Genomic DNA, 24448 nt, shown 5'->3' with positions numbered 1-24448 from the left:
TCGGGTGATGCTGAGGGAATTAGATTAGGAACTGAGACACTTAAAGTAGTAAAGGAGTTTTGCTATTTGGGGAGCAAAATAACTGATGATGGTCGAATTAGAGAGGATATAAAATGTAGACTGGCAATGGCAAGGAAAGCGTTTCTGAAGAAGAGAAATTTGTTAACATCGAGTATAGATTTAAGTGTCAGGAAGTCGTTTCTGAAAGTATTTGTATGGAGTGTAGCCATGTATGCAAGTGAAACATGGACAATAAATAGTTTGGACAAGAAGAGAATAGAAGCTTTCGAAATGTGGTGCTACAGAAGGATGCTAAAGATTAGATGGTTGTGGCACAACTTGACTAGAAGGAGGGATCAGTCAGTAGGACATGTTCTGAGGCATAAAGGGATCACCAATTTAGTACTGGAGGGCAGCGTGGATGGTAAAAATCATAGAGGGAGACCAAGAGATGAATACACTAAGCAGATTCAGAAGGATGTAGGCTGCAGTAGGTACTGGGAGATGAAGCAGCTTGCACAGGATAGAGTAGCATGGAGAGCTGCATCAAACCAGTCTCAGGACTGAAGGCAACAACAACAACAACAACAACAACCCCCCCCCCCCCCTTCTTCCACACCTTCCCTTACAATTGCATTCCAATCCCTCATGAGTATTAGATTTTCACCTTCATTTACATAATTGATTATATGTTCAACCTCCTCATATATTTTCTCTCTCCTTTCATTGGTTGTTTGTTCTTTTTCTTGTGGTCACCTCCCTCTTGGCAGTCCCCTCCCAGAGATCTGAATGGGGGACTAGTGCGGAATCTTTTGCCAATGGAGAGCTAGTCATGATTACACACTGATGAAGTGGATGAAAATCCTTATGGGCCACTTCTAGTAAGATTGACAATGGTAACAGTGATGGAGGTGATTTGTTAAATTTCTGGGCATTGGTGAATATTGCATGACAGGTAAAGTTATGTCTAAAGATACTGTAAATTTCTAGGAAAATAATTCCTGTTCATATATCACATTGTGCCCTGCTCATCATTGTTGATGCCACCTCCCTTTACTTTAATATCCTGATGCCAATGGTCTTCCCACTATTGAGCACAACCTTTCCCAATGCCTGACAGATCCGAAACCTACAACCTCCTTCCTAGTTGCCATGATCAATTATATCATCACTCAAAATTACTTCTGCTGTGAAGGCATCATCTACAAACATAGCTGGGGTACAGCAGTGGGCATCTGTGTGGCACCATCCTTTGCCAACCTATTCATGGACAATCTAGAGGAATCCTTTCCAACAACTTAATTTCCAAACCCCTCACTTAGTTAAGATTCATTGATGAAATCTTCGTGATCTAGATTGAGGGTGAGGGCACCCTATCCACATTCCTCCAGAACATCAACACCTTCTCCCCCATTTTCACTTCACATGGTCCTCGTCAACCCAGCAAGCCACTTTCCTTGATGTTGACCTCCACCTCAAAGATAGCTACATCAGTATCTCTGACCATATCAAACCTACCAACTGCCACTTTGACAGCTGTCTTCCATTCCATTTCAAGAATCCCTTCCATACATACAGCCTTGCCACCCATGGCTATCACATCTGTAGTGACGAGCAGTCCCTCTTGAAATATACCAAGAGTCTCAATGAGGCCTCCACAGACTGTAATTACGCTCCCAACCTTGCACAGAAACACACATCCTGTGCCTTATCTCTCTAGTCATCCCAACATCCCAAAGTCCCACAGAGGAACATTCCCCTCGTGACTCGGTACCACCCAGTACTGGAGCAACTGTATCATGTTCTCCACCAGGGTTTTGACTGTATCTCGGTGTGCCCTGACATAAGGAATGTCCTACCCACTAACCTTCCAACCCCTCCCATAGTGGTATTCTGCTATCCACCAACCCTGTGTAATATCCTCATCCATCCCTACACAACCCCTGCTCCCAATCCCTTTCCACATGGCTTATATTCCTTTAATAGACCTAGATGCAAGACCTATCCTATACATCCTCCCGCCACCACATACGCCAGTCGGGTCACAAGCATCACCTATCCGATCAGATGCAGGACTACCTGTGAAACCAGTCGTGATGTACAAGCTAAGTTTCTAGCAGTGTGCTGTATTCTACATGGACATGACAACCAATAAGTTGTCTGTCCACGCGAATGACCAGTGACAAACTCTGGCCAAGAAACAGCTGGACCACCTGTTGCTGAGCACACTGCCCAACATAAGGTTCTTCATTTTAATGGCTGCTTCACAACCTGTGCCTTCTGGATCCTTCCTACCACCAGCTTTTCTGAATTTTGCAGGTGGGAACTCTCCCTCCAGTGTATACTATGTTCCCATAACCCTCCTGGCCTCAGTCTTAGTCATTGTCCTAAACCCACCTATCCCCTTTCCTGTTCCTACACCAGCACTAAACAACCTTCTGTTCCACCAGCATACCAACAGTCTTTTACTTCTCTTGTTTCCTGCTCCCCCCCCCCCACCCCCTCCATCCCCCCCCTCCATCCTCCCCCACCCCCCACCCCACCCTCTAACATCCTGACTGCACTTAGCTGCCCTACCCTCTCTCCACCTTTCCATGCATGCTCCCACAAGGAGCACTTTACTGTCCATCACCCCTATCCTGTTATCCCTCCCCCGCCCCACCCCAGTGCCCTTCTTATCCCCACCACCCAGATTGCTTCTCCCACAATGTGCTGCTGCTCACACTCTGTCCTTGGCAACTCGTGGCTGAAAGCTTACTTGCTGGACATTTTTGCTGTGCCTACCTGTGACTCAGCATCTCTGCTACATGGTGAGTAGCAGTCTATCCTTTTTGTAATACTGTCATTATTCCATCCTGGATTTTCCATTGTTTGGCGATGCCTGATCTGTCATTTATTGCTTTGCTTCCTACCTTCTTCCTCCACTACATTAAGCCACTATGTAAGATTTATACTTTCTCCAGTACTCCAGCTGTACACTTTTTTCATTCCTCTCTTCTACTGTCTGTTTTCTTTCTGGTGTTTCTGGGATTTTGTTCTGCTGGAAACGTCCGCACCTCCTAATTTTGTTTCTATAGTTTGTTCCATCTTCAATTTCTTACTTATTTTTATGTTAATTTCTTCTAAATATTTTTCCTAAGGCAGTTGGGGTTGCTGTTTCATTTTTCAAAATGAGGTAAAATTTTGTCAGTCTGCTAGGACCTATACTTTGGAAGGCTCGTAGAACATTAGCTGTCTTTTGTAATTTAGTCTCGATGCTTTATTCTATATGATTCAGTACTTCTTCAGTGTTTCTACTTTTCTTTGGTTTCCCAGTATCTTCCTCGCAAGATGTCTTGTTTTTTTTGTGAGTAATTGATATTCTTTTATTGCTCATAAAATGTGTGTTTCTGATAGTTAAACTTCCTAGGTGAGTTATTGTCTTGTAACCATGAATTTTCACAGTCATAGATATTTTGATTATAAATGCCTTTTATTAATTGAAATGTTAAGTTCAGATTTGCACATTTATTTCATGGGTAGGCATTCTAATATTCTATAATTAGATGATGAATGGATTCACTACCTGTAAAGGAACTTTTGAACATTATCAATCCCTTTATGGCTGTCAACAAATTTTATTTTAGCTGTTGCAGTTTTTGCTAGTTCTAATTATGAAGCATATAAAATAGATGAAAAAATCTCATTCTGAAACCGTAAGCGAACTACAAGGTGACAATTCCAATCATTTGAAGCACGCACATGAATAACCAGTGAAAATAATGTAATGCTTGAATTTCTCCACACATACTGCTTCCTTGATTGCTGGATTTGTACTAATGTCATCCATAGTGGCCAGTACTGACTAAGCCTGGAGGAGTCTGACTGCTTCTAACTATGGCAATATTTTTAATCATTTCAATTTTTTTTTCCAGCCTGTCAGAAAAATGTGAAAAACACCACAAAGAGGAAACCAGTTGAAGTCAGACAGACAACAGCAAGTAGATTGCGCATGGAAAAAGCTAATCCTTTACTTACCATTGGGAAATGTACAGGATTAACTTCAACATTTAAAGTTAAAACTCCTGCCTCATCACTGGTGAGAAGCACAAATATTACAAGGAAACCATTCACAGCAACTACAGCAGCAGCACCAAAACAATTGTTTAAGGTTCCAAGATGCAATGAAAAGAAAATTAACAATGAAAATAAATATACTGGGCCAGTACAGCAGAAGAGTTCTGTACTGACTGTGAAAAAAACTCCCAGTACATTTACACCAGTTAATCGAATAAAAAATGTTAATGCCAATGTAAGTGGTGTCTCAAAGCTTCCCCCGTCAACACAGAAGAATAGACCACAGCTCTCTGCAAGTGCCAGACAGAAAAATGTTCCTACAACAAATCAGCGTGCAGGACTGAGGCGCTCATCATCAGCCACAACATTTCATTCACATGTCGGTTCCATGCAGCTAAAGAGTGTGAGAAGCCCTTCAGTTCCAGACATATCAAGAGTATCTAAAATTGGCCACTCTTCAGGTGAGTCTTGGAAACTATCTTGGTTCCTTAAATTTAAGAGGTATAAAATTACCCAGAACTGGCTGCCCTATCTATGTGATAATAAAAAACAGTTATCTACATATTGTTAATCTAAAATTGCTTTTGTTCCATAAGACAAATTTTGGGACATGTGCTACTTAATTGTCTGAATAGTTACGGAGATTATGAAAAATGAGGTACTGGTACCCAGCATTTTAGATCTAGATTGTGGGTGTGTTGATAAATCTTTCTGTGGCTCTAGCTCAACACTAGAGCCAGACCAATTAGCCTGTCTAAGATGATAGTCTATCTTACAAGAAAAGTTCTTTTTCTTGCAGTTGGTTTGACAGGCAACTCGAATATAAACTTGAATACTCTAGATATGTTATAAAATGGGATTATTATATATAAAAACAAAGATGAGGTGACTTACCGAACAAAAGCGCGAGCAGGTCGATAGACACACAAACAAACACAAACATACACACAAAATTCAAGCTTTCGCAACAAACTGTTGCCTCATCAGGAAAGAGGGAAGGAGAGGGGAAGACGAAAGGAAGTGGGTTTTAAAGGAGAGGGTAAGGAGTCATTCCAATCCCGGGAGCGGAAAGACTTACCTTAGGGGGAAAAAAGGACAGGTATACACTCGCACACACGCACATATCCATCCACACATACAGACACAAGCAGACATATTTAAAGACAAAGAGTTTGGGCAGAGATGTCAGTCGAGGCAGAAGTGTAGAGGCAAAGAAGTTGTTGAAAGACAGGTGAGGTATGAGTGGCGGCAACTTGAAATTAGCGGAGATTGAGGCCTGGCGGATGACGAGAAGAGAGGATATACTGAAGGGCAAGTTCCCATCTTCGGAGTTCGGATAGGTTGGTGTTGGTGGGAAGTATCCAGATAACCCGGACGGTGTAACACTGTGCCAAGATGTGCTGGCCGTGCACCAAGGCATGTTTAGCCACAGGGTGATCCTCATTACCAACAAACACTGTCTGCCTGTGTCCATTCATGTTGGTAATGAGGATCACCCTGTGGCTAAACATGCCTTGGTGCACGGCCAGCACATCTTGGCACAGTGTTACACCGTCCGGGTTATCTGGATACTTCCCACCAACACCAACCTATCCGAACTCCGGAGATGGGAACTTGCCCTTCAGTATATCCTCTCTTCTCGTCATCCGCCAGGCCTCAATCTCCGCTAATTTCAAGTTGCCGCCACTCATACCTCACCTGTCTTTCAACAACTTCTTTGCCTCTACACTTCTGCCTCGACTGACATCTCTGCCCAAACTCTTTGTCTTTAAATATGTCTGCTTGTGTCTGTATGTGTGGAAGGATATGTGCGTGTGTGCGAGTGTATACCTGTCCTTTTTTCCCCCTAAGGTAAGTCTTTCCGCTCCCGGGATTGGAATGACTCCTTACCCTCTCCTTTAAAACCCACTTCCTTTCGTCTTCCCCTCTCCTTCCCTCTTTCCTGATGAGGCAACAGTTTGTTGCGAAAGCTTGAATTTTGTGTGTATGTTTGTGTTTGTTTGTGTGTCTATCGACCTGCCAGCGCTTTTGTTCGGTAAGTCACCTCATCTTTGTTTTTATATATAATTTTTCCCACGTGGAATGTTTCCTTCCATTATATTAATAAAATGGGATTAATAACACAACTGAATGGTCATTAGTGTGACAATTCTAAACTTAAGAAGGTTCAGTAGAAACTGCAAGGTACCAGGTAAGTTATATATAAAATGTGTGGTCAAGTAGATGATGTATATATTTCTAATGACATTTACACTTTCCACTTGCACTGACGCACATGCAGTACAATCTCATTAATTTCAGTCACATTAATGCTGAGAATGTTGCTGGTTCTTTCATAAAGATCTCCTAGTGTGATGCTTCATACATTTCTGTTCAGAGCAAGTCGTCCACAACTGAATTAAAATCTCTTTTCAAACTCGCCTGCTCCTATGCTCCTATCCCCCCCCCCCCCCTCCATCCTCTCCCTTCCTTAAAACTTTGTGAAATAGTGCATAATTCAAATTTTTCACTTAAAATTGATTTACAGAGGAAAATATGGGAGGTATTCCTTTTTGACTGACACTCTTAAAATGTGAAGTTTGTAACCAGTTTCTGTAGTTATCTTCACAGAAAAACAGGCTGAAGTACCTGATTACCCCATCTCCCACCCCCTCCTGTGACTAAGTCTCACTTCCTGGTCATATTAACTTCTCCAGAGTGCAAAACTATTGTAGAACATAATAGAAGATATCATTTGAGTACCAGTGGAATATGGGCATATTTTCGGTGCATCTTCACCTTGCTTTTTAGGGCCTTATATGCTCTCATTGCAAAATGATATCTAGTTTTAGGTGGTTTAGAACATGGCCTTTCTAATGGAAATGGTTTAAAGGAGTCTGCATAAAACTCCGTTTTGTGAAAGTGTTCTGAAAATACCCATTTTGGGATTTTACAAAAATAAAAAAATTCATCCTCATTTTGTGAATTACTGGGAAGCAATAGAAGAAATTTTTTGCTCTAAGAACTTGTATTGAGTTGTTATGTTCAAAGAGTCAAGTTTGTCCTGCAATTGCTTCCAGATATATAAAAAGCTACATTTAACTTATTTTTGAAGTGCCTATTTTTGACCAAATTTACTTCAAATTATCCTCTCTAAAAGTGAAGATATTATGTCTCAAAGTTGTCAAAAATTCGGGGGTCACTGCTGAAAGTTGCACTATGGGCTCAAGTATTATATTGCCAAAAGGAAAACTTTACCTATGCTCATGGAGGATGTGTTTGAATGTTTACACAGTGTTATCAAAATCCTTTATGGTCATCATTGACATGGAATGGTCCAAAAATAGTGTGATGATACACTGCAGGTATGAAGAAAACAGCTTTTGAAACATGGTGCTGCAGGAGAATGCTGAAGATTAGAAGTCTGGCTCAACCAATAGATGACTCATACAGTCATAGAAAGAGGCATGGAATGCCATAGGTGTGCCTTACTCTTACAGCTCAACAAATACTTTGGCAGTACAATGCAGGGTCATTCCGTGGTTACGGATGTAACATTTGTACAATTGACATTGGAGTACTAACATCAAAATGACGGGCACATAATTTAAAAGTATACAATGAAGGGCATCACTTTGCATGAACAGACTAGCACGATTCGTACCTGCACTTACCACTGAGTAATGAACACAGCTTCTCAGACTTCCTTGGTCCTCAGTACCCTCCTTCAAGCTTTACCAGTTCAACCACTTGCTCTTTGGAATCTCATCTGTGCCAGTAATTCAATGATATTTGGAGCAATTGATTGAGGATATTTCCTGTTGCAGGAACTACATTGATGACATCTGGGTTACAGGTTCTACAGTAGAGGAGCATTTATGAAACATACAGACAGTATTACAATGCCTTGTGGAGAATGGCCTTCTTTGAAAGCTAGAAAAGTGCATTTTTCTTAGCAAAGATGCATGTGCCTATAGATGAACACAGCAAACCCTGCCGAAGCACAAGCATCTGAAGGAACTCGAGTCTCTTTTGGCCAAGATTTTGTATTGTGCCATGTTCATTCCTCAGGCTGAGCATGTCTGCCATCGTCTTGATTAGCTTGGGTAAAAGGACATTAGGTTTGTCTGATCTGTTGATTGTTAATAGGCTTCTTGAACCCTGGCCTTTGATGCCTCCCAATATGGCACTGAACAGCCCGTTGCTTACACATCAGATGCGTCCAAGGCACAGCTTAATTACTCATAGGTGGGAAAGGGTGCACTGGCTATTGTTTTCAGAATGAAAAAAAGTTTCAAGTCTCTCTCTCTCTCTCTCTCTCTCTCTCTCTCTCTCTCTCTCTCTCTCTCTCTCTCTCTCTCTCTCTCTCTCTCTCTTTTAGGATCCTCCAAATCACTGACCATAAACTGTTAGTGTCCTTATTTGGCCCTTCATTCCAAGCTACCATATAGGACTGCCCACTGATAGCTGACTCGCTTTCCCAGCTAATAGTTTCTGCTGTCCGGGTGGGTTGCCTGGAACTTGACTGTGGGTGCAGTTGCAGTGTGGCATACTTTTTTTTTTTCCTCCTGTGGGCTTGACTTGGCACTGTCTGGGTGGTCCTCATGCTCATCACAAAGGAGCTGTCAAGTTGTCATCCCTCATTCCTCGTGTACTCCAGTTGCTGCTGAGTCACACTGGGGTATGCATAGTATTCTAACACCATCCGCAACTGAGCTGGATGGTAAGATTGAAAATATCTGCATCAGTTATGACTTTGTTCATTATAAACATGACCGGTGTGTGAAAATTATATTCCCATCTTCAGATGTCCAAATTTAGTAGTCAGCTGCAAGATGGTCATGTGCCACAAACACCGGACTGCACTGTAGAACAGGTGAACGTGATGGTATGTACACCTGAAGATGGGAATATAACTTTCCTGAAACCAGTCATGTTTTTTAAACAATCACAGCTGAAGCAGATATTTTAAATCTTACACACTGGGACCTGTATGTGGGCTCGTGGTGCCTGCGCACAGAACCAGGTTTGCTGGTTTTACCTGTGGCCAGTCCCAGGACACCCTCTGGACAGGATGGACGTCAGTTACACAAGTCCATTTTTGGGCAGCTTGTAGTGGTTTACAGTTGATGCTTAGACATTTCTCATACGTAACAAAGTTGCCCTCTACACTGTCGACTGCTGCTGTTCACGCATTGGGAGTCATTTTTGCCATTGAGGGATCCCATAGGACCATGTCCAATAAAGGTCGGAAATTTATGTTTCAGGAGTTTGAAGATTTTTGCATTCGGAGATGGAGCTCTTCATGCAGACATTAAAGACTCAGATGAAGTAGTCATTGTCTGCCTCTTCCTGCAATGATGCGTTGTCAAGTTACTTGGCTATATAATGGGTGATGCTGGATGATGGGTGCAGTCTGGCAGAATGTCTGCATGGTTGCCAGACATGGTGTTTCCTGGATTTGCATCATGAATCACATGCCCCTCCCCTCCCCTCTCTGACTGCCATTTGGGCCCGATCTTCAAACTGGTAGTGGGGCTGGCTGCTGGACATTGTGCTGGACCACAAAGATTGGCTGTTGTTTGTGTTCAGGTGGGGTGTCTGACCCATCACACAAATTAGTTGCACCTGTGACCTGTTGGATTATTACTACTGCGGGCTTCCAGTTAGCTGGGCAGCAGGGCTGTTCACTAAGTTATTCCAGGAGCTGGCTCCCACTTGCAGCAGTGTGCTACTCCATTGATGCATCTTTTGTGGTCTGCGTTGCCCTCCCTTTGCCTGGGGCCTCGGGCCTCAGTGAAGCTTGTTCCAGTGATTCCCAACATGGAGCCTATGACTTTGACCTGCCTTCATCATCCTCCTCCCTCCTTGATGGTGAATGTGGCTTCACCTCTGCTCCTGCCAGTGGACTGACTATTGTTTCCATCTCAGCACCCTTCTGCTCATACAACAGATCTGGCATGGTCTCCTTTGGCTGTCAGTCCATTGCCTGGGTCTCAGGTGCTCTGTCCAGTTCTGTGCTGAAGGTCTCACACAGTGAGTTTTCATTTCCTCTTGCCGTATTCTGAACCCCTGCTTATTGTTGAGCCACTGTCAGCATGTACAATACCTTGAGCTGATGGTGTTTAGCAGCATTGTCACACGTGTGCAGTAGTAAAGCCACAAAACAGAAAAACAGGAAGTGTTAAAGATGTAACAAAACTGTTAGTTTTCATGGTATGGCCCTGCACTGATGTAGTGTCATCTTCATCTGCTTGGGACTTTGTGGTGAAAGAAATATGTGAAATTTGTTTGGCAAAGAATTTAATTTACAAAGATTATAGTTTCAATGCTAACAAATCATGCAGTTTGACACTTTCTTCAGCAAACTTGCAAAGATGTTGCCGCAGTGCAGCTTATAACACATTGATAACTTGGCATACTTTTTTCTGCTGAACAGCATCTCAGGCATTCGTTTTTTGCGGTTTAAAACAATGGAAAAAGTATTGCAGTTTGTTTGTTTGCTCACTTTGAAGACTGCTGGAAGGTATAAGGCTGAAATATAAGGACAAGGAATTTAATGGATCAGTCGTATGTCAGCACAATTGTCCTGTGTGAGTAATTTTTTGAACCCAAGATTTTAAACTTTAACTTTCTTTTTGTTGTCGTCTTGTTCTGTACCTTACTGATTTAAGAGTGACTGAATATAATGCAATTCAGAGATTTGTTATGTGTTGAGTTTGGCCAAAAAGTGTTATGGAGATGCTTTGTGAACTCAAATGGGAATCCCTGAAGGGAAGAAGACATTATTTTCACAAAATACTAGTGAAATAATTTAGAGAACTGGCATTTGAAGCTGGCAGCAAAATGATTCTATTGTTGCCAATTTACATTTTGTATGATGACCACGAAGATGAGAAAAATTAGGGTTTGTACACAGACCTATAGACAGCAGGTCTTCCCTGGCTCTGTTTGATTAGTGGTACATGATACCCTTTACCATTCATCATACAGCGGCTTGCAGATTGTGGGTGTAGATGTACGTAGTTGGGCAAAAATACGGGAACACTGTGAGATATGCATATTTGAACATAAATACAGATGCTAGCCAAGCCTGGAGGTTACACTGTAAAATTTTACCATGAACACCACCTGTGCAATGTCCTCAGTACATTTAAAATGGCAGTTGTGGTCAGAACAGTGTTCTGTGTAGTTGTAATGCGTTATATCAGAGTTAAGTGAATTCAAATGTGGGCAAATTGTTGTCGTTTTGTGGGTGCATCTGTAAACAAGCTAGCCAAAGTGTTTGGTATTTAAAGAGGCACCATAAGGAAGATGTATATAGCCTGCAGGGAAAAAAAAAAAAGATTTTCTAAATCATGTGGACGAAAGTGTGTTCTGAGTAATAGTGACAGTGAGTCATTAAAGAGCTTGTGACAAATAAGACAACAGCTGCAAAAGTCACTGCAGAACTGACTGTCTCACTCATGAATCCTGCCTGCGCCAAACGGAAAGGGAGTGCCGTCAGCAGGGAATTGCAGGGTGGGCTGGAATTCGAAAACCACTCAACAGTGATGCAAATGCCTATAAAAGGAAAAGATGGCACTGAAGACATGAAACCTGGGCTATGGTGCAATGGAAGACTGTCATTTAATTGGATGAGTCTTGTATGACCGTTTCCAACTTCTAGCAGAGTTAACATCTCCAGTGAAACATGGTGGGAGTTGAGTGATTTGAGCTTGCCACTATTTTGCAGGAAGATTGCTTTGAAAATAATACAGGACCTGTATTGTATCCATTCTGAGACAGCTGGAAGGTGTTTTGAATGCCAAAGTTTTCTACATAATATTAGATATGGTAATATTGTGTTTTTTGTTTCCATATTTATCTCCACCCTCTGTAGATGTAGAAGCTTTTAAGTTGCTTAGCGACTTTACATAGGACCAGAGTTTTCTTAAATTCTCTGCAAGATCTTTCACAAAAATAGGACTGTAGATGATGTGGGCTTTGCACATCGTTCTTTCTGTATGGACATGAATTTCTACTAACTTTTGCCTGTCAACAATTCCATATTCTTTTTTGAACTGTGTGTGCCACAGTCTCTGCATTATTGACATTTGTTTTTAAATTTTGTTATTAAATCAGAAAGGTAATTCATAGTCAGCACTCCAGTCTCTTATTTATTTCTTAACTTGAATGTTGGTAACAGTTTCACCAAGTATCTTGTACATTAGAGGCTGAGATAATTATTTTTTATCTTTGCATATTATGTTCCTGTACAGTCAAGTTTGATAGTTCCTTTAGTTTTACCTCGACTTCAGTTTTAACAATTTGTATTTAAATACAACATCCAGATGTGTCTCCTTTCTTCATAGATCATTTGGTATTGTTCCTGGAATGTCATTGTAGTCAGGAGCAAAATCAGAAACAAACATTTAAAGTAGCTTTTGAATGATTTTGTGATTTCCTCTTTGGATATTAGATTACTGTGCTGACTGTCATCTTAGCTGAGGAAAGGTCTACCCAATGTAAATGTGTCTCCATCATACTCCAATTGTGTTTAGTTGTTTCTCTTAAAAACAGAATAGAACATATATGGAATGGAAGGGGATTTATTCACTTGGAAACACATTTACAAGTAATTTGTATCATCATTCCCAGTATGTATACATATAAAATTGTAGTATGCTTAAAGAACACCATACACAAGTGTAACTAGTATACAAACTTGAAACTATGGTACCAAATGATTTACATTAATTTCATTTTTACTGCAAATTTCATTGCATAATAATTTTCTGTTGAGCGTATTTCAGCATACTGTGTTTTGTTTATATTCCATTACTTTTAGACAGACATATCACATTAAATGATACTGTATGCCATTACACTCTGTTACTGAGTAAAATTTTAGAATTTACTTGCACATGCACAGAAATCAATAGAAGCATCATCGTTTGAGTAAATCTCCTGTGACTGATTGATGGTGATAAGTCATCTAAGTACTCAGAATACAGTACTTAGTAAACTTGAAAGGGGCAAGAGTCTCTTATACAAATGGCACATGTAACTGAGGCTTACAACTCAGAAACTAGGTGCTTTGAGATGTACATTGACACAATGTTTTCCTTAAATGCAGAATTTATTCCTAAATTTTAATGTTTTTATGCCAAGTGTTTGTGTCTTAACTTCCTTCTCAAGATTTCTTATTGTGCGACATTGGCAGAAAGCATTAATGTCTTATAGTTTACTTCACATTTTACAAACCGCATATATATCAAGTTTTCCCACTGTAGCACTTGGAAATACATCTTACATACTGTAATGTGTAACAGTTGCATCATTAATTTTCTGTGCTTAAAATGTTTGCTAGTTTAAATATCTGTAGAATTTTGTGGCATATCAGAAGAATTCATAAATTGTAAGTTTTTAAAAATTAGAAAGCTGCAATTTCAAGTGAATAGATAAGAACTGTAAATATTGTTTTTAATACTATGCATTTATGAAGTATGAAATTTGCTACTAATTGTTTAATGATCTAGTTGGTTGTGCTAAAAATCACATGTTCCTTCATTACTTACAGCATACAAGTCTGCAGGAGGACCTAACGGACAAGAGACTCGTACTGGGGTTGCAGATACCCCACACCGTTCTTCTTTGAGGAAATCTCGAATGACTTTATTTGGAACATCTCAAACGAAAACACCTCTGAAAACTGTATCGTTCACTCCACAACCAGAGGTTTTAAGGTACATGGAATAGTATTATTTTTAATTCAGTACTTTAAGAACAATTACATTATTAGGTTCAAGTAATTGTAACATGGTGACGCTCAACAAAGTAAACTAATATCTTTGTAGAAATTAGTTTTTTTATATATGTAGAGGAAAGTGTTCCTCGTCCAGTAGCTTTTGAGCTATCACACTTCTTTTAGTACTAATACAAGTAAGTTTCTAATGCTTTTTATGTCATTAAATTTCATCCACACTGTATACACACATGCACATCCACATGAGACAGGAAGCATTCACTTCCCCCCATATGTTGAAGTAAGCAGAGGTTTCTAATAAATTATAAATGCTATGAAGTGTTGTGCAGCATTTGGAATGTGATATTAATGTTTTTAAATTTTAGTTTTTTATGTCAGTAAGATATTTTTGTGATGATGGTGAATATAATGCAATACAGCTACAGATTTATTTGTTTTGAAGGAGGAATTTGCTCAACTGGTTGGAGAAAAGGGGGAAGTCGTTAAATGCATTCAGCCACCTTCGATGTTTTGGGCTTCACAAGCCAGCCTCTGATAAACCAGATAAAGAAGTTGCACTATCAACTGAAGATTTGGAAGGAAACAAAGAAGCAGGAACTGCTGACGTAGGTTCTGAAGTATCTCTTGCACACCCTGACCAGGAAATAAGAAAACTAATAGAGGATAATGAAAATGTTTTTGATAACTGCAATCTGGAAGACCTGAAAAACATTCTCTCAGATCTACATAAGCTCATTCTTGCAGTAAGTATTCCAGATGCATTGAATTAATTGATATTTCTTAAACTCAGTAAGTTTTACCACTGAAATTTCCAAATGTTGACATGGTGACATTGTATGATGTATTAATTTTGGAAATATTATTGCTGTCTGTAGAGGTTTCTCACACAATCGAAGGCATTCAAGCAGTGTGTCAAGCTCTTTAACAATTCATGTAGTGCACCTTGATGGCCAATCTCATTATCTTCGGAGTTACAAGCAAGGGCCCCTTTTTAATTAACTATTTCCAATCCAATTTTTCTACTTGATGCAGTCTCCCCAACTCTTATTTATTTTACACTAATGGAAATATCTGGCATAGTCAGACATCAGAGCCATAGTGGGGAATCCTAATGTCAAATGTAGCCCATATATCTGAAAGGGTTAAACATCAAAAGAATGAATGCTGGGACTTACACATCTCCTCCTTGGAAATGAAGTCCCTGTGCCAGCTGTGGCCAGAGCTTTGTGAGTTAATTGGCCTAAAATGGCTGACTATTCCCAGCCTGTGGCAGCATGTTGGTGTTTCCACTGAGACATATGTCTTGGAACATTTTGCTATCCACTTTGCAGTGGCATCCTTGACTGCGTTTTACCTTCATTTTTTCCGGACACGTAAAAGGCAGAGGACATTTTCCTGCTTTTGCTGTACACTGCTGAGAATCATATAACTATTTACCAAGCTGGAACTGTTGTGTCATCTCCCAACAAGGCCCCAGGCTCTGACTGAAATGATCCAATACTTGAATGCAGATCAGAAAAAATTACCTTCTCAGATTTTCATATCTGGCTCTGAGGTGAATTTCCCTCACAGTGATGGAATAGTATAACTATCATTATTCTTGAGCAAGGAAAAGACCCAACTTCCATTCATAGCTATTGGTCAATCAAACTTCCTTTTACACTGTATATATTCGTTTTTGTTTTGATGCACTTCAAAATTGCTACTAACTTGTCAGTCTGAAAGCATCGTGTAGTAACAGGTCGAAAAACAGCAGGATATTGTTCAAATTAGAACAGTGCTATACAGCTGGCTTTAGTGTCCATCTCAGTTTTGTATCTTTACTGGTAAAATAATCATCAGATCAACATGAATACATTTTTCACTATGTCTCACACCAGATGTAGTATGAAAGTTAATACACATGTTTTTGTCTTAAACAATGTTAGAACAGGAGATTTAATTCGTGGTTGTAAAATGAAAGATAATTCAAAACTAGGTTTCTTATTGTTTCATTCTTCTTAATAGCCTACCTGTTTCAAGATCTGATACAGATGGGTCCTTGTCCTCACACATATAACACATAAGTTTTATTTAGAAAGGTGTTTGTTAATGCTTTTTTAATATAATTAAGTAATAAATTTGTAATGTTCCTCCTCTATTACTAGAATAGTGAAGTAATCTCCAAGCCAGTTAAATATTTTCTGCGAAGGGACAGAATTTGCATTTGATTTCTTCCTTAGAAACAGATCTAAGTGTTCAGTTTTTAAACCTGGGAAAGTTTGAAGCTTAGCCTTGCATAACCATCATTTATATATGCCGTGCTTCCACCTAGATACCCAGATGCATTGAACAGTAACATTTTTGTGACAAAGATAACTATCATCCAGAGTTTGCAGGCAGTGTTATTGCAATGAGCAATGACTCAATTATATTTGCTCTGACTCATCTCCCTGCAGATTCAGTACTTATTAAAAAAGTAGGAAGTACAACAGACCACAGCACTATGCTCTAAAGTAACTGTCTGATTGGTTAATCAGAAAATTAATATATTTGCAAAAATACAGAGTACAGTATCACTTAGTAGGTGATTTTGTTGGTACATCAACACAAAATGAAGTACCTAGTGTCAAGAATGAATAAGATTTTGTTAAAACGAAAATGACATTACTACTTACCTTCTCTGCTGAATAGAACGCGAAGGGTTGTTGTTCATAAAAATAACAACCTTGACAGTATTTGTTTATATCTTCCATTTTATTCTTTCATGATGCAGTGAATAAATTCATAATTTTTCAGTGATAAATTCCAGCATGCTGAAAAATTCAGATTCAACCTGTGACACTACAATACAACAATTAAGTGAGACTGAACTGAGGCAAGTAATCTACTATCTGATATAAACCTACATTCACTTTATATCTCGTGGAACTGCTGTAACCCAAGCATCAATGTTTGCCCCAATAAATGAATTCTGCAATTACCACAAACTGGCTACAGGACCTGCTGACCTTTACTTCTAACTGGTGATGGCACAAACCTTTTAGGGCTTGTTTTGTGAATGATAGACTGATGACATTGTAGCTTGGTTCCTTGAAGAAAAATTGGGATACCTCTAAAGGACCCCCCCCTCCCCCCCCCCCCCCCAACCTCCTCCCCCAACCCCTCAAACACACACACACAGACAGACAGACAGAGAGAGAGAGAGAGAGAGAGAGAGAGAGAGAGAGAGAGAGAGAGAGAGAGATTAAGCTGTCTTGACTACACTTAGCTTTGACATTGTTACCAGTATTAATCACATGCATGTTTTACTGCTTACCTGTACATGACGCCTTTTCTACCCTCAGTCATACCCAAGAGATCAGTGTGAAGAATGGCTTCATTTAATACGAAAAAAATTTCCTAACCTGGATGACGAACCATTGTACTGGGAATGCTTGGCTGCACTTGAGGAAGCTCGTGGGGACTACAGCACAGCTATAGATTTTTATAGTCGCGCAATTGTTAGTGGTGCTGAGGTAAGTAATAATATACATATGCATTATACCTTTCCATTCATGGCTGTTGAACAGTCAGAAACTTTAATAGCTACTGACAAAATTGTTCTTAATTTGAGCGTCACTTAAGTACCATAAACTAATTTTAAGATGCTTAGTATACTAAGTAATTTTATATATTGTTACACATTTACTGATCTGGCTCTTGGCAACACCACATATAACTGACTTTTTACACTGATATGAATATAATAGAGGGAAACATTCCACGTGGGAAAAATATATCTAAAAACAAAGATGATGTGACTTACCAAACAAAAGCGCTGGCACGTCGATAGACACACAAACACAAATATACACACACAATTCTAGCTTTCGCAACCAACGGTTGCTTCGTCAGGAAAGAGGAAAGGAGAGGGTAAGGAGTCATTCCAATCCCGGGAGCGGAAAGACTTACCTTAGGGGGAAAAAAGGACGGGTATAAACTCGCTCGCTCGCGCGCGGGGCGCGCGCGCGCGCCCACACACACACACACACACACACACACACACACACACACACACACACACACACACACACACATATCCATCCACACATATACAGACACAAGCAGACATATTAAAAGGCAAAGAGTTTGGGCAGAGATGTCCTCTGCCCAAACTCTTTGCCTCTTAAAATGTCTGCTTGTGTCTGTATACGTGTGGATGGACGTGTGTGTGTGTGTGTGTGTGTGTGTGTGTGTGTGTGTGTGTGTGTGTGCGCGCGAGTTTATACCCGTCCTTTTTTCCCCCTAAGGTAAGTCTTTCCGCTCCTGGGATTGGAATGACTCCTTACCCTCTCCCTTAAAACCCACATCCTTTCGTCTTTCCCTCTCCTTCCCTCTTTCCTGACGAAGCAACCGTTGGTTGCGAAAGCTAGAATTTTGTGTGTATATTTGTGTTTGTTTGTGTGTCTATCGACGTGCTAGCGTTTTCGTTTGGTAAGTCACATCATCTTTGTTTTTAGATATGACTTTTTACACTTTTACACCAATTGTGCAAAAAGTCTTAAGTTCTACATGTTTTTATGTTTCTAAGAAATTTTAATTTATTATTCTGACTTTAGAAATTCATATTCTTGAGTGGAAAAAAACCTTGTGTCACAAAGCGACTAGCATTCAGTCCCTGATTCAGTCCATCGATTATTCATATGACTTTGAAACGCATCCCTGTCAGTTTTTGAACCTTTTTGAACACATTCGAAGTTGATTTCTGAATGAATCATAACTTGATTTGTGAATGCGTGCATAGTGTACATGTCTATCAGGGGAATCTTCATTGCATATAGAAACAAACTTTCCTACAGACAAAAAGGGCTATATGAGCTGAGCTGAGCGGAGTAAGGCCGAACGGATGAATGCCAACCGCTGTCTGATTGTGTGGTTGACTGGGTTTGCAAATGATGAGTGTTGTTATAATTACTAGCTGAAATCCATAGACTTGGTCTACAGGAGTGGAAATAAATGAATAACACATAAGAAATATTATGTATTGCCTTCTCGGTGTATCCAAGAAAATCAAATTTTGACAAATTTTTGGCCAGATCTCTATACTAGTAAGGGCCAGTTGTACAGTCCACGGCTAGCAGCCACTTTAAGTTCTATTCTGGAAGAAGCACGGAAAACACGTTGTACGAACATGTAACAATGCCTAACCGGAGAATAATCGCAGAATAACTAAACCGCTGATACTCGCAGAGTTAGCAAAGTTAACCTGTGAAGAAGCTTTGATACTGGCAGGAATAGTTACAGAATTAGTGATAACATTACTGTTTGTTAGAATGCGGAAGGAGAAGAAACGGGGTCATCGGACAAATTACGGAACAATATGACGATTCCAAGTTTGTATAAAAATTTCGTCCTACTACTTCCTGCTTTCATGCTTGAGAAACTGGAATGTATTAATGAAGTGTGAAACTATTTCCTAACGTAAAGCTTTTTGCTTGTAGTAGGCCTAATAGGCATTTGATATTGATACTTTGTGAATTATATTCTGTCATTACAAAAAAGACCGTTTGTGCCAAAACAGTCTTGTTTATTTGGTGTGTGTGACAAATGTTGCAGTATTAGAAAGGCCTGTTTTGTTTTATCTAGCAGACAGTGACAAAGTAGATTAATCAAACTGGGAAACCACACCAGTCTTGGGTCCTATTTGTATTAATAGCTTTTTTAGTATTAGACAACAACATTTCGATTTTTCATGTAGCAAAACGTTTGACAAACTTCGATGAGGTAATAGATTCTTTTGCAGAAAGGAAAGCATGCCATGAAAAGCTGTAGCAAGATTAGAGAGAAAAAAATTCTAGGAGCTAAGGATTGAAGAAATGTCTATTGTCTTGCTTGTCTCATGTCTTTACTGGGTTTATGTATCCTGTATTTAATTTTGTGTCACACAAAGCAGCAAGTTGTTAGCTGACAGGGAATAGAGTGCAAATTTTCTGAAGAGCTCTTTTTTTTTTTTTTAAGAAAATGACAGGATGTCAAACCGGCCGACTGTAAGCAGGAGAGGCAGCACAGAACATTTTAATTTCCACTGCTCTGAATATGGTTTAATGGCACCCATTACAAAATATATATGTTTCAATTCCACAGAGCGAAATACAGTGACATGCGATAGAAGAATGCTGTGTGAGGAGGCGAGGCACTGCACTTTGGCACACTTACCACCGAATAACATGTCTTAAATTTCCTCAAATACGTATGTTTTATGTATCAGACTCTTCAGAAAGATGTGCACTACAAAATGAACATGTTTTTGAAGATTTGATTTTTCAAAATTTTTACGACGTATCTCAAAACGCTCGAGGGAGTTGCAGGGTATTGCCCCAGTTCGGAAATATCATAGATACGAGGCTGATGCGCAGAGCAGTGTGAGCTATAGTGGGGAAGTGGGTAGTCTCCATGTGACCCGTGTTTTCATTTAGTGATTTTGCTGTTTCCTCTTCGTTTACTGCTCTGACATCAAATGAAAACAAAACAGATTTCTCTGGCTGGGAGCTATCAAGTGAATTAAAATACATTCACGTAATTACGGAAGGCTAACATACATTATTAGTTGCAGATTCTATTGTATTTCCACTTTTCTGACAACCAAGCATTAATTGCCTTGCAGAACAATGAAGTTATTTTTGTTGGTTTGCTAAAGAAGTTTTCTTTTATTAATCTTTTCTGCGGAGGCAGACAATATATTTGAAACCAAGTGTTTAATTCCACACACTGTTCGCTGCATTTCAAGTGCACATTTTCAACTTCTAGCACATGTGTCATTATGCCATAATAAAGAACTGAACATGAGATAACACAGTACTGGTACTCCAAGAAAATTTACATCCCGAAAACCACATCGAAAAGCTTAATATCAGGTCGTGGCCTACTTCACTAGGAATCTGGACATACGAATGTGCACTTTAAATGCGCACATTTTAGTATGGGTCACGAAATTCCGATGTTCTGAGTATCCTCTGATGTCTCGTTTCTTTTATGGCATAATATAAGATCTTTTAGTTTTTACACATACAAACATACGGGTTCCCTATGATATCGTAACTATGCAAGTGCGGTGATGCCTGTCATCTGGCGCTCTCTGGCAACTGGAGAAACGAACCTATTTCTAACAGGTCGCAGGAAAAGATTCTGAATGGTGATTTGAAAAGCGTTACGATCAAAGTAAATTTCCTGTTACGCAAGTTGAACTATTTGCGAGAATGTAATATGGATTTCTTAAATCGCAGAGCGTTTGACTCTCATTTAAAATCTACTCTTTGATGACGAGCCATTTAGGTGAATTTCTAGCCCAGAAGATCAGACATTTATGTTGTTAATAAAAATTTTACTGGCACATTTGTATGATATATCTGAAATTGTAATACGTGCATAAAAGACCAACATTATATGTGAAAGCTTAGCTTCTCTTGCAGGGTATTAATCTTATGGACCAATATTATATGTGAAAGCTTTGCGTTTCGTGTAGCAACACTGTTGTTGTTGTTGTTGTTGTTGTTGTTGTTGTTGTCTTCAGTCCTGAGACTGGTTTGATGCAGCTCTCCATGCTACTCTATCCTGTGCAAGCTTCTTCATATCCCAGTACGTACTGCAGCCTACATCCTTTTGAATCTGCTTAGTGTATTCATCTCTTGGTCTCCCTCTACGATTTTTACCCTCCACGCTGCCCTCCAGTACTAAATTGGTGATCCCTTGATGCCTCAGAACATGTCCTAATGACTGATCCCTTCTTCTAGTCAAGTTGTGCCACAAACTCCTCTTCTTCCCAATCCTATTCAGTACCTCCTCATTAGTTATGTGATCTACCCATCTAATCTTTAGCGTCCTTCTGTAGCACCACATTTCAAAAGCTTCTATTCTCTTCTTGTCCAAACTATTTATTGTCCATGTTTCACTTGCATACATGGCTACACTCCATACAAATACTTTCAGAGACGACTTCCTGACACTTAAATCTATACTCGATGTTAACAAATTTCTCTCCTTCAGAAACGCTTTCCTTGCCATTGCCAGTCTACATTTTATATCCTCTCTACTTCGGCCATCATCAGTTATTTTGCTCCCCAAATAGCAAAACTCCTTTACTACTTTAAGTGCCTCATTTCCTAATCTAATTGCCTCACCATCACCCGACTGAATTCGACTACATTCCATTATCCTCGTTTTGCTTTTGTTGATGTTCATCTTATATCCTCCTTTCAAGCCACTGTCCATTCCGTGCAACTGCTCTTCCAAGTCCTTTGCTGTCTCTGACAGAATTACAATGTCATCGGCGAACCTCAAAGTTTTTATTTCTTCTCCATGGATTTTAATACCTACTCCGAACTTTTCTTTTGTTTCCTTTACTGCTCGCTTAATATACAGATTGAATAAAATTGGGGATAGGCTACAACCCTGTCTCACTCCCTTCCCAACCACTGCTTCCCTTTCATTCCCCTCGACTCTTATAACTGCCATCTGCTTTCTGTACAAATTGTAAATAGCCTTACGCTCCCTGTATTTTACCCCTGCCACCTTCAGAATTTGAAGAGAGTATTCCAGTCAACATTGTCAAAAGCTTTCTCTAAGTCTACAAATGCTAGAAATGTAGATTTGCCTTTTCTTAATCTAGCTTCTAAAATAAGTCGTAGGGTCAGTATTGCCTCACGTGTTCCCATATTTCTACGGAATCCAAACTGATCTTCCTGAGGTCGGCTTCTACCAGTTTTTCCATTCGTCTGTAAAGAATTCGGTTTAGTATTTTGCAGCCGTGTCTTATTAAACTGATAGTTTGGTAATTTTCACATCTGTCAACGCCTGCTTTATTTGGAATTGGAATTATTATATTCTTCTTGAAGCCTGAAGGTATTTCGCCTGCCTCATACATTTTGCTCACCAGATGGTAGAGTTTTGTCAGGACTGGCTCTCCCAAGGCTGTCAGTAGTTCTAATGGAATGTTATCTACTCCCGGGCCCTTGTTTCGACTCAGGTCTTTCAGTGCTCTGTCAAACTCTTCATGCAGTATCATATCTCCCATTTTATCTTCATGTACATCCTCTTCCATTTCTATAACGTTGCCCTCAAGTACATCGCCCTTGTATAGACCCTGTAGCAACACTATGTATATTAATTTAAACCATTAACTTTTTGTGTTTGTGTGTTTGTGCTAGCCAGCTGTTGTGACTGAGGGGTTCTAGGCACTTCAGTCCAGAACAGCACTGCAGCTATGGTCGCAGGTTCGAATCCTGTCTTAGGCATGGATGTGTGTGATGTCTTTAGTGTAGTTAGGTTTAAGTAGTTCTAAGTCTAGGGGACTGATGACCTCAGATGTTAAGTCCCATAGTGCTTAGAGCCATTTGAACTATTTGTTCGCGCTACTCAACAGTATCACGTGTCCTAAGCTCTGAATACCTGCTGTCATCGGCTGGTTAGATCACATGACAGAACTTTGACCGTCTTACAAAAGCGCATCGCAATCTCGATTTCAATGCTTCGGAATGTAACATGCGGTGTTTGGTGGAATTCAAATTTATACTTTCGTAATACGAAAATATGCAGTGTACATGTTGCTGCACATCAAAGATCTTTCAAAAACGTATCTTTTCTTCCCCCCACCCCATCCCCCCCCCCCCCCCCCCCCCCTTGCGTTTAGTTTTCTAAAGTGCTGGGAAATGCTACGCCTATGTATAAAACCATAATCATTCAAAGGATTGATAAGTTATACAGTTAAGAGAGAATATATGCTGTCAGTTAACAGGGAAAAAGTATGTTTTCGTCTGGCAGAAAGTGTAATTTTAACCCGGGAATCTGGGAATTTTTTTCCCTTGTCTGCGTATACAGCCTGTAAGAGAAATACAGCAGGTTGGATATAGCGCAGACAAACAACTACTGAAACAGTGCCATGCCATATGATGAAAGAAAGTAATAATCAGAATAATATAAAAAAAAGTGCACGTGTCGGTCAGATATCCAATAGTTGATTTATTAATGTGCATAGTGGAAAAGTTTGTTTCAAGCACATAAATTGTAAAAAAAATAAAATTGTTCGTCTTATACAGCTTTTTACTTTAGAGGCACATTAGATTGCTGCTCAGTTCCTTAAAGATTGTTAGTTCCCATAATGCTGATTTGCGTGGTAGTCCAGTGTCCTCAGCATGCAAATTTTTCACCTTACATTCACCTACACCACCTTAAAGTAGTCAACAGCAGTTCTGCACATTTCAAAAGTGTCATATTAAGCGTGATTCAGTTAAGGTGTCGATTATTAAGACAAACCAGTACGAGATATAATTGGCTGTACGCATCAGTTACACGAGATGCTACCCAAAATATCTGAAAATTTCATTGTAATGAATTGGAAAACTATTTTTATGTCTTAATGTCCCATCACTTTCAGAATAGTCACCTTGGGCATGTATGTAATGATCCTAGTATTGTTCCCATTTTTGGAAGCACTTGGAAGTAAGTGGATCCCACTTGGATATCTTTCAGTCCAGTCAAATTGTTGTTGTCTCAACACGATTTTCATTTTCTGAAAGGGCTAGGTCTGACGAGTAGTGAAGGTTGCCATGTTTTTGGCCAGGAATGCCTCCACAGTGAGTGAGGAGTGCGCTAATGCGTTCTCATGGGCCACGAACCAATCTCCCCTTTTCCCAACTCTGGCCATCCTTC

The 24448-nt window shown here is 39.8% G+C and overlaps 1 protein-coding gene across 1 annotated transcript in view; it reads left to right on the top strand.

Moving 5' to 3' along the window:
- Positions 1-24448, top strand: part of LOC126481124 (uncharacterized) — a 102302-nt gene that overhangs the window by 45042 nt on the left and 32812 nt on the right. Inside the window, exons 5-8 of the mRNA XM_050104661.1 lie at positions 3915-4517; positions 13598-13763; positions 14226-14526; positions 17110-17280. Of these exons, the coding sequence (XP_049960618.1) occupies positions 3915-4517; positions 13598-13763; positions 14226-14526; positions 17110-17280 (1241 nt within the window). The remainder of the gene's footprint in view (positions 1-3914; positions 4518-13597; positions 13764-14225; positions 14527-17109; positions 17281-24448) is intronic.

The sequence above is a fragment of the Schistocerca serialis genome, chromosome 5 (genome assembly GCF_023864345.2).
Source record: "Schistocerca serialis cubense isolate TAMUIC-IGC-003099 chromosome 5, iqSchSeri2.2, whole genome shotgun sequence".
Lineage (NCBI taxonomy): Eukaryota > Metazoa > Arthropoda > Insecta > Orthoptera > Acrididae > Schistocerca > Schistocerca serialis.
Note: the sequence above shows the minus strand (reverse complement) of the source record. Positions and strands in the feature narration are given on the sequence as shown.